The sequence below is a fragment of the Bos indicus genome, chromosome 11 (genome assembly GCF_029378745.1).
Source record: "Bos indicus isolate NIAB-ARS_2022 breed Sahiwal x Tharparkar chromosome 11, NIAB-ARS_B.indTharparkar_mat_pri_1.0, whole genome shotgun sequence".
NCBI lineage: Eukaryota > Metazoa > Chordata > Mammalia > Artiodactyla > Bovidae > Bos > Bos indicus.
In genome coordinates this window covers 15,850,347-15,861,647 of record NC_091770.1, presented here as the reverse complement: position 1 = coordinate 15,861,647, position 11,301 = coordinate 15,850,347, and the positions used below count along the sequence as shown (strand labels likewise).

At 39.5% G+C, this 11,301-nt stretch overlaps 1 protein-coding gene across 12 annotated transcripts in view; it reads right to left on the bottom strand.

Annotated features, from left to right (window-relative positions):
- Window positions 1-2,819: 2,819 nt before the first annotated feature.
- The window catches only part of LTBP1 (latent transforming growth factor beta binding protein 1), a 456,275-nt gene continuing 447,793 nt past the window's right edge, over window positions 2,820-11,301 (bottom strand). For all 12 annotated transcript variants that reach the window (XM_070798479.1, XM_070798478.1, XM_070798481.1 and 9 more), the window contains 3 exons: window positions 9,268-9,390; window positions 4,974-5,123; window positions 2,820-3,810 (listed from right to left, as the gene is read on the bottom strand). In XM_070798479.1, coding sequence (XP_070654580.1) covers window positions 3,629-3,810; window positions 4,974-5,123; window positions 9,268-9,390 — 455 coding nt within the window. In that variant the 3' untranslated portion in view covers window positions 2,820-3,628. The remainder of the gene's footprint in view (window positions 3,811-4,973; window positions 5,124-9,267; window positions 9,391-11,301) is intronic.

Below are 11,301 nucleotides of genomic sequence, written 5' to 3'. Positions count from 1 at the left end.
ATCATTACTTTCACGGTTTTTTTTTTTTGTCCCCCTTTGTGATCTGTATAATGACTATATGATTTACTTTCCAACTGCGATTTCCTCTTTACCCTATCTTCTTCTTTTCTGTTTCGAGAATATCTTTTAATATTTCCTATAGGATAGATTTAGTATTGCTGTATTTTTTTAGTTTTTGCTTTTCTAAATGATCTTGCTGGGCACAGTATTCTAGGTTGCAGATTTTTCCCTTTCAAGACTTTGATTATATTTTTCCACTCCCTTCTGGCCTGCAGCATTTCTGTAGAGAAATCAGCTGATAAACTCATGGGGGTTCCCTTGTAATTAACTTTTCCTCCTGTGGTCTTTAGAATCATTTCTTTAACTTCTTCCATTTTTATTACAAAGCATCTTGGTATAGATCTGTTTGGGTTCATTTAGTTTGGGAACCTCTGTGCTTTCTATATCTGGATATCGGTTTCCTTCTTTAGCTTTGAGAAATTTTCAGCCATAATTTCTTCTTTTAAAAAATTTTATTGAAGTTGCTTTAGAATGTTATTTTCTGCCAAACAGCAAAATGAATCAGCTATATGATTCATTCATTCATAGTCTTTTTTGGATGTCCTTCCCATTTAGGTCACTATAGAGCATTGAGTACAGTTGCCTGTGCTATACAGTAAGTTCCCATTAGTTATCCATTTTATATATAGCAATGTATATATGTCAATTTCAATCTCCCAATTCATCCCACCCCACCACCGCCCCCCCCCCCTTCCCTGCTTGGTGTCCATGCATTTGTCCTGTATGTCTTTGTCTTTATTTCTCTGCTGAGTAATATTCTATTGTATATATGTGCTACATCTTTATTATTCCTCTGTTGATGAACATTTAAATTGCTTCCCATGTCCTGGCTATTGTAAATAGTGCTGCAATAAACATTGAGGTGCATATATCTTTTGAAATTAATGGTTTTCTCTGGGTATATGCCCAGGAGTGGGATTGCTAGGTAATATGGTAGTTCTCTTTTTAGTTCTTAAAAATTGATACAGCCACTATGGAGAACACTATGGAGGTTCCATAATTTCTTCAAATACATTTTTAATCCCCTTTCTAGTCCCCCTTTCTCTTCTCCTTTTGGAATCTCTATTATGCATAGATTGGCACTTTATATTATCCCATAGGTCTCTCATATTGTTTTTCTTTTTTTCATTTGGCTTTCTGTTTGCTGTTCTGATTGGGTAATTTCCATTTATTTCCATGTATTCTATCTTCCAGATCACATATTCTCTCTTCTGCATTTTTAAATCTTACAGTATAGTATCTTAAAGTACAATAGTAAAGTACAACAGGGGCTGGCATCGAGTGAACAAGAAAGAGTTACTGACTGGAGGAGGGAGAGGAAACAGGAGATGAGAGAGCTGAAGGGTCTTCAACAATAGGAAACAGAGGGCAAACTGCATTTGCATTCACACCTAACACTGATGGAACACACGTTCACATCTTTGAAAGTTTACAACTCGACAGTTCATATGTAGGGGACTTACTATATTCATTCTGCTATTCATTGCCATGAGCTCAGCTTTCATCTCAGCAAATGAATTTTCTAATTTTTCTTGGAACTAGAAACTATGAGAGGAGCCTTTTTACAGCAATCTGCATTTCTGTTGAATCTTTCTTAATTCCTTCAGTATTTTCATTACCTCCTTTTAAAACTTGGTATATATTAGATTCAAGTAGTCTGTTTGTTCCTTCAGGGGAATTCTCTTGGTCTTTTAACTGGGAGTGGTTCCTCTGCTTCTTTATTTTGCTTATACTGTATTTCTGTTACTCTGTGAGTTGAGAAACAGTTATCTCCTGTAATCTTGGAGGGCTCTTTGTATGTGGGAGTGTCCCTGTGTGGGTTTAATACAGTTTTGGCATGAGGAATGCTTTTCGTTTGGATGTCTCTTCTCTCAGCATATGCTGGAACATTATCCCCTTGATAGTGGGTGTGCATAGCCTGCACAAGCTCCTGGGAAGGCAGGGACAGTGGTTGGCACCTGGTCGTGGAACTCTTGGCAGCAGGGGACATTTTAGGTGTGCTATTCTTCCTATGGCAGAAACTAAAATCCAAAAGCCTGTCTTAGAAGAAAATGTTAGATGGAGATATTTTCTGCTGAGTATGCCTATACATAGTTTGTTTTCTGAAAACGCAGATGTTCTTTATTAAAAATGATTCTGAAATTCAGGTTAAATAAGACAACTGCATGACTGTGGATCTGTATTAAGCAAGGCTTGGAACATCAAAAACTGTTCTTCCTCTGATATCGACCAGTTATTTATTTGCTAGGGCTGTCAAAAGTATGAATACCATAGACTGGGGTGGCTTAAGTTTATTTTCTTAACCCATTATTGACCAGAGACATTTCAATATTCACTTACATACCAACTTGCTGGCCACTGGTGTTAGTTTCTGTAAAAATCCCCCAGTCGATAAAGTTCAAGGTATTGAAGAATTTTCTTCTTAGGCTCCTTCCTTGGCTTGACAATGGCTGTTGGCTCCCTGTGTCTTCCCATGATTTTCCTGTGTGTGTTTTAATCTCATATAAAGACCTCAGCCCTATTGGATCAGGGCCCACCCCAATGACCTTCTTTAATGGTCATTAGCTCATTTAAAAATACAGTCACAGTACTGAGGGGACATGACTCAACATGAATTCCGGGGACACAATTCCACCCATAACAGTATATAACAAATTTAACAATTAACCTGGAAAAGACTCCACATTCATAAAAGACCATTGGTGGTGGGGTGGATAACTGGTATGCATATGCTCATTGACATAACTCTGAGGTAGAAATTTTCTTAAAAAAATGGTGATTTATTTTGCTTTAACATACAGTGGTAAATATATTGGGATCATCAAGTTTTTAAAAAATTTGCTGGTCCTACTTTATACATTACAATACTAATGTAAGCTCATTCATTAGTTCTTCCATTTCAATGTAGGAAAGGGATCCAATTAACACCTACTAGCAGCTTGGCTAAGAATGGACATTAAAATCAGACAACACGTCGTAAATATAAAGTCCTTTTCTCCAAATGTGTATAAAAGTTTTGAAACAATCACCGCCTGCTCCACAGGACAATTTGGATTTTAAAAATCTTCCAGACCTGGAATAGCATAACCCTGTGTAACATTACTTATAATAAACAATATTTTATCGAAGACTTTTGCACTTGACATTTGAAAAAGAAACTAGCCAAGGAACTGCATAACCAAAAAATGAAAATCTTATAAAATATTTCCACCACTATTTAAATGCCAGATTTAATCAAGCAATAGTAAAAAATATCAAAACAAAAACATAATAATACAACCTTCTGTTTAAAATAACAGCACTGTTCTGCCTCTTTTCCACTAAATTTTACATATGAACAGACTATATATACTGTTTTGTTTTTTTTTTTTTTCAGAGAAATGTCCATTTGGTCTGTCACACCACTCAGGCTCACACTGAATCCTTTCCCTTCTGAGGATATACAACTCCATGATGTTTCCGTATTTCCAGCATTTTGGGTTAGGTGCAGTGTCTGAAGTATAATACATTTCTCTTTCTCCTTTACACAGTGCAGAGTATACAGGCTTAGGTTATGTTAGCTTCTCTCTTACTCCAGGTCACTGTCTTTTTCTAAATTCAAGGCAGTATTCAATGGAGTGCAGTAGTTTGGCTTGTCAGAAGGTACAAAGCCCGGCAGGCACACACACTTATAGGACCCTTCGGTGTTGATGCACTTGGCATTCTTGCAGAGAGACATCCGGTTGTTCAGCTCATCACATTCGTTGACATCTGCAGTAAGCCAAACCACAGAGGTAAGCACGCTTTCCCATCACTCCAGGAGGAGAAACAATCAACAGCTTACCTGAGGCCCTGCCTAAACACAGCCGGCTATTCCGTGCTCTCTCCACGGTAAGCTGTGTAGTCTTTCCTCTTACTGTCTGTCTATGCAAGGTAAATATGACCTTCTAGATCGCAAAAAGGGAAAGAAATTCTAGAATCCCTTGGATACTCCCCTGTTATTTGACATAACAGGGACCATTTGACCATAAAGGGACCATTTTGTCAGCTTGAGTTTTTATAGTCAAGAAAACTAGAACTATCTTACTTCTAAATCCCTTTCTGCAGATGTAGAAGAGCAGTTAGGTTGTCAAGAGAAATACAGAGCCTCCAAGCAGCTTGTCTCAAGGCTTAAGTTACTTTCTTAGATTTCTTTCCACAGGAAAGAAAGTCTTTTATGCCCCTGAAACACGTGTAACAACCTGGGTTACCTATTTTTGGACCACCATAGACTGAGACTAACAAAACTGAAGTGGGAAAACTACAGGAGGGAGAAAAACAGCCACAAAAATAGGGGAAAAAAAAAACAACACCCTGCAGTCAAAGGTCTTTCAGCATGGAGGCCAGCAGGCTCAGGAACACAGCATCAATTACACAGGACGGAAAAAAACCCCATTTACTGTTCTCTTAAAGGTAAAAGAGAAGGCTACGTGAGAGTTTTATTAAAAAAAAAACAAAAAAAAAAAAAACCTTCTCCAAAATGGAAGCATTTTTTTTTTCATCTATATGTCCCTCATGCTGGCATCAGGTGTTCAGGGAAAACACTGTTTGCTACTGAGTCAAAAGCTCAATTTAAAAGTGTCTAATTACCCCAAATGTTCTGGTGTTTCCTCCATATGTACCATTTGTATGAATTCTTAAGTACTTCTTTAAAAATCAGGGTAAAATATACAGAACATAAAATTGACCATTTTAACCATTTTTGAGTGGATAGTCCAGTGGTGGTAAGTACCTTCACATTGTTATACAATCGTCACCACCATCCACCTCCAGAATTTTTCTCATCTTCCCAAACTGAAACGCTGCAAATCTTTAATGTACTAGACTACATGATGTCCAGCCACAGGGCGTCTCAGGAAAAGGATGATTTCCCATCAGATACACATGGCTCTTACCGACACAGGTCATCTTGGCCATATCCAGGTGATACCCATCAAAGCAATCGCAGGTGTAGCCTTCCTGCACCCTGACACAGCGACCGTTTTCACATCCATTGAGGATGCCACATTCTTCCGCCTGCAACTCCTCAAAGCTGTTCAGAAAACCTGGAAGGGAACAAACAGGAGGCAAGGAACAAATCTTCATCCTCTTAACACCAGGTTTAAAAACATGATTTTAAGGTTATGGTTCATCATACATATTTCCAGTACCTTAAAGATAGCATTGAAATTTAAGTGAATATATTTGTACATGATATTAAGTATTTACAGTTACAAACTTAGTATGTTGTACAGATTAGCCCCACATTTTGAATTCTGATGTTCTGAATCAAAATCACATAATACAGCATGTAGGGGTGTGTGTGTGTGTGTGTGTGTTTGCCTTTAGTTAACATCTTGTCTAAGATTTTAAGTTTCCCAAGTTCTCAGTAGGGCAAACGTCAAAACATCTTTCAGGATGGAACCAATGGAATTCATGATCAGTGTAGGTATTTGCTAAGAGGCACGAGCATTGGAGGCAGCTCTGTTTGATTGCGTGTTCCAAGAGCAGAGAAAAGCCAGGCTGGCCTTGCCTGAATAAGGCCTGTTTGTTTGCTCTGGCTTTGGAAGGAGCCTTACAAAAGGGCCCTTGGGGGATCAAAGGCTAAAGGCAGTTAAAGGGACTCCAAACATCCTGATAAATGAGAAAAATACATCATACTTCTATTGAGAAAACCCAAAAACTTTTTTTTAAGAAAACAAAGATGCTCTTGTTTAGTTCTGAATCAGTTTAAAGAGAGAGCCAGTTTAGCAATACAAAAGCAATGTAACCAGGTGTTAAGAATATTTTAGTTCTCTTTATAGAAAGGGAAGTTGTAAATATAAATTTATGTTGACCCCAAAACATGTGGCCTTTCATCCTCTCCCCTGCTTCTGAAGCTACTACCATGGATTAGCTTTCAGGGGGGAGAAAAAAAAATCTCCCTAGGGCCAGAACTCGGAGAAGGCAATGGCACCCCACTCCAGTACTCTTGCCTGGAAAATCCCATGGATGGAGGAGTCTGGTGGGCTACAGTCCATGGGGTCGCTGAGAGTCGGACACGACTGAGCGACTTCACTTTCTCTTTTCACTTTCATGCATTGGAGAAGGAAATGGCAACCCACTCCAGTGTTCTTGCCTGGAGAATCCCAGGGACAGGGGAGCCTGGTGGGCTGCCGTCTATGGGGTTGCACAGAGTCAGACACGACTGAAGCGACTTAGCAGCAGCAGGGCCAGAACTAATTGGCCTTTGAAGTAATTCTCCAGTGGAACTGCAGGGGGCAGCAAAACATCATTGCTTATGCAGCTGTAAGATCTAACATTATTTTACAGCATAGGCTTTTTTAAAATTAATTTAATTGAAGACTAATTACTTTATAATATTATTGTGGTTTTTTGCCATACATTGAGGTGGCTTTTTACATGTCCTGAGGTAACAATGTGGGGTAAAAAATAGAGCTAGTGAGTTAACCAATATATACTTTCATTGTAATTGATTTAAAAAAAGCAGCATCTTAGACATGGAATTGTTAAACTGTCTCAGAAATGTACATCAGGACTTGTTCATTGGGTTGGCAGCATAGGGGCAGAAGGAAGTATAAAGGGAGGGATGTATGTGTGTGCATGTCTTGGCTAAACTGTAAGAATACATTGTCATTAATTCAATGGAAGTATACCCCCTTGCTAATACTTTAATAGTTTAGACTGGATAGTGAATCATCTTAGAAGCATTATATTAATACTTTGTTGTTTTATCTTTAATTGAACATTAAGGGAAAGCAGTGTTTTATTCATACCTCTGCCAATATCATTATTTAGAGACTTATTGCCATTTTTGTCTTTTCTGAAATTTTTACCAAGAGTAGCAAGATTTTTTATATATATATATATATATATATATATTTCCTTCCAGATTGAGTTGGTATAGTGTATCAAAATACTCATAGCTTTGGGACATTGAAATGGTAAATATTCATGCGTGTGTAAAAGCATGATACATAACTATATGATTTTAATTACACAAAAATGGATGCTTAGTTGTATAAACACACAAATGAGACTTGAAAGGACACAAACAGTAAACTGCTTGTGACTAAGGATGACTTTGTTTTTTGGTTTCCTATAATACCCAAGTAAACTTTTAAGAAAGAAATAAATTAAAATTTGAAACTCCTACACACACATTAAACAGACTCCCCAAAATACTTCTACAGGACTCCGAAACACCAGCAAAGCACACAACCCTGCTCTAAATCGTTCTTGCTACCTATTTGTGTAAACGAAATTTTACTGGAACACAGACAGCCTCACCTGTTCACTAATACCTGTCTGTGGCTGCTTTCCTAATAGCAGAGCAGAGTTGAATATCAGCCGCAAAGAGACTATATAGTATGCAAAGCCCACAGACTTTACTGTCTTGGTCAGCTATAAGAAAAGTTGATCTCTAACTTAAGGTAACACCAGTCATTAGCTCAACTTTCTTAAACAGAAAGACAGGACAGGGTGGATCACAAGGTTGGTAGAAATCTCAGCCTCTCTCACTACTTACCCTGTCTTCAGCAGGGGCAGACAACCTGCGATCCTGAGCTGAGAAACAGGAGCTGTTTCTCTGTAATTCACAAGAACTTTAAAGGCCATTACATAGTTAAAGCTGGGGTCCTGCAACTGCATCACAATTTCCTAGGTTGCTGTGTTTATTTTTTAACATTTGTAATGGATTTTTTTTTTTTTTTACATTTTAAAGCAATGACAGCATTTAAAAAAAAAAAAAAAGGTACATAAGCCAATACCTAAGCCAGAACATTTCAACATTAAAATTTGTGGCATCTGAACTGTAAGGCATTAGAGGCTACACACACAAGCATGAGATTATGTCAGTTACATATAGATTTACCCTGTTATTTTGGATTTATCAGGCAGGCAAAACGGTACTTTTTTCAATTTTAATATTTATTCTCTTTTTTAAAGTAAATGTTTACTGACCTATAACATATACACAGAAGTGTAGAAATCCTAAGTGCACAGTCTTATAGCCGCCAATGTATTTAAGCATATTTCTTGAAGTAGGACATGGTTATCTGTGGTTGATTAAAAGAAATAATCTAAGGTGTTAGAAGTTAGGATAGTGGTTACCCTGAGAGGATAGCTGGGCAAGGGCACCAGAGGCCTTCTGCATACTGCCAACGCTCTAGACTCACTCAGATCTAGAAGACCCAACCTCGCTGGTTTAATAGCATGCTGTTTGGAAATTTTAAAGCAGTTTTAGGTCAGCTGAGGGATCAACATACTGCACCTTTCAAAAAACAAAAGGAAAGAAAGGAGGGAGGGAAACACTCTTGGACTCGGAACAGAAGCAGCTCCAGAGGCAGCCATGAAGCTCGTACTGCTGCTCAGGACACAGATCATGGCTAGTCTGCCATGTGCAAAGGTGATAAGAAAGAACAGCCTCATCGTATTTTATGATGTCAGCACTCTGGTCTGCACGGTGTGGGCCGGGCACCTGGAGTATACTGCCGTCGTCCCATTCGGGAAGGCAGACCGCCTCCTGTCTACTGATATCGCAATTTGTACCATCCCATTTTTCGGACTTCACGTAACTCATCTGTTATTTGCAAGCTCTGGTCTCTTCCACAGACACATTTAGCTTGTGTGGCTCCCCTCTCCAGGACACTCCGGTGGTACCTTCAGGCATTTACTTTCTAAATGGGAACAGGATTCACACATACACATTCCACCTCACACTTAAACTCTGCTCACAAATCCAGGAAAAGCCATCACACATCATCATTTCTTACTTAGTAAACCCCTCACAAATGAATTCTAAAAATTCATCTCTGACCAGGAGAGAGCAACTGTTTTACTTCCCATTTAAATGCTTGTCAAGATACAACCAAACTATTAGGAAAACTCTGCCCCTTAAGCGAGGCCACCACTTCAGGGGTAAAGAAATGACTTTGTCGTGGAAATTATAGGAAGATGATTTTCTGTAAAGAAAATAAACATACAGCGTTCCCAGCAGTGAGACTCTTAATATGATCCAGTGCTTCTCAAACTTGAGCGTCCATAAGGATGACTCAGAGGGTGGGTCTCACCCTAGTTCCTGACTCAGCAGGTCTATAGCATCACCCACAAACCTGCATTTCTTACAAGTTCCCAGGCACTGCATTTTGAGAACCACTGACTAAGCTTCAAAACCACAATCTAGTTTCAGAGTAAAAAAATGTTGCTTACGGTCTCGAACAAAGTAGGGATCAGCTTCGGGAGCATACTGTTCACTGAAGTCAACCAAGGCATCCCGTCCATATGGCCGCCGGCGTCCCGTGACGGGGATGTTACACAGCTGGGCATAGTCGTCTACAAAAGACAGGACAAAAACCGTGACACACCATCACTGTTTGCTCACACGTGGGTGCGTTCACCCACCGTGTGCCCCTGCCTCCCACGCACACTCCCGATCCTCGGACATCTCAGTGTCCTTTACGGGTGCTCTGCACACCCACATACGATTCATACTCTACAGCACAATTAAGACTCTGAACATAGATGCCAGTAGTAGCTGAACAGTTGGTAGAATGCATTCCAGGAGAGTAAAGAACTGAAAAATCAAACCATTGGAGAGTGCAGCAAGCCTTTGGAAGAATGGCTTTATCTGAACCCATCAGGGGTTTTCATCAAAACACTTTAAATGTATAAAGCAGTCATTTTTACAGATACACATTTTCCCACTCACTGGAAACAGAAAAAAAAAAAAATTCTGGTGATCTAAAAATGAGACACCAAGCAAGGATGCTACTAAGTACCATTTGAATTTAGTGGGTATGATTATACTTCTCAAGACCTGGTCCTTCATTATAACAGTGATAATGAAGTAATGGCTCTAGTAATAATAGCTAATAGTTGTATAATGTTTGCTCTGTGCCAGCTACTAAGCACTTAAAACATTAATTCATTAAAATATTTACACCATCCTATGAAAAACTATTATCCACATTTTATCAATAGGAAATAGAAGCACACAGTGGTTAAATGACAGCTGGTATGAGGCAGCACCATATTTGACCTCAGTCCAGCGGCTCAAGGTTGTACATGTAACATTTCTTCCTCTCCTACACCTATCTCAGCTCCTCTGTAATCTCTGTCCTTGCCTCTTCTGAACCTTAGCTAAATTCATCTGCAGTTACCACTTCTTGAGGCCATTTTCCCTTATCCATGGCCAACTTAAGCCCTTCCTTTAGTCCTTCTCACTGGACCCATCCAGCACATGGGATCTTGGTTCTCCATTTGTCATGAAGTGATCACCTTTTCACTGCATTTCGTGGTCCCAGGCTCTTTCCTGTATGTTGGTGCAGAATTATTCAGAAGATCTAGAAAGGAAAGCTTTAGAAGAGACAGCTTCATCTTCTGAATGCACATTTTACAAAAACTATACTGCCTGAGGACTCACCCTAGCAGTCGGTGAAAATTCTGAGGCTCCCCAGATGTCAACAGCTGTACCAGAACTGAGAGCTGCGGGTCAGCCAGCCCCAGGACTGGCTGGACACTCTTAGGGCCGCCACACAGGTGACAGCCACAAAAGGCAGCAGCCGCACTTGCCTGGACCACAGATTGAAGGAGCTTTCCTCTATTTTGCTTCCTTCCATAACAAAACTAAAGCAAAGCACTGATGCAAGAGGGTGAATTCTCAAGGCTTTCTTCCATCGCCCCTCCTCAAAGGGGTCAAAGGTGTGTGGGTGTGTGTGCACATCCATGCATTTGTGTACACACCTACACATTCTCTCCTAAAGTGAAAGAAGGGAGTGTAAAGCCAGAAAAGATCCTGAACCATCAGACATGGCAGAATTATGGTTGTCCCTTCTTACAAACTCTCCTGGTGGGAAGCATTCCAGGAACAACACCCCCTCCCCGCCGCGACTTCCCATGCACTCTTCTATGAAATCATTTCATAAGAAGTATTAATGTTATTAAGGAGAAAGCTAAACCTGGAAAAAGACCCTTGACTCACAAAAATAAAGCTTCAAACAAAGAGAACACAAATGGTTGTCAGTTCTGCTTTAAGTCTGAAAGGGAAGAATAAAGGATTTCCCTGTGAGGGCAAGATCGCAGAAATGTTTACAAGTTTGACACACTGAGGTCATTCCTGTTCTCTTATCTCTTTTTATATACATTTGTTGTACATCTGAAAGGGAGACTCAAGATTTTATATGCAGGCCACAGCTGTGATCAAGAGTAGATATTAAAATTAATTCGCGTTCGTATTTTGTAAAC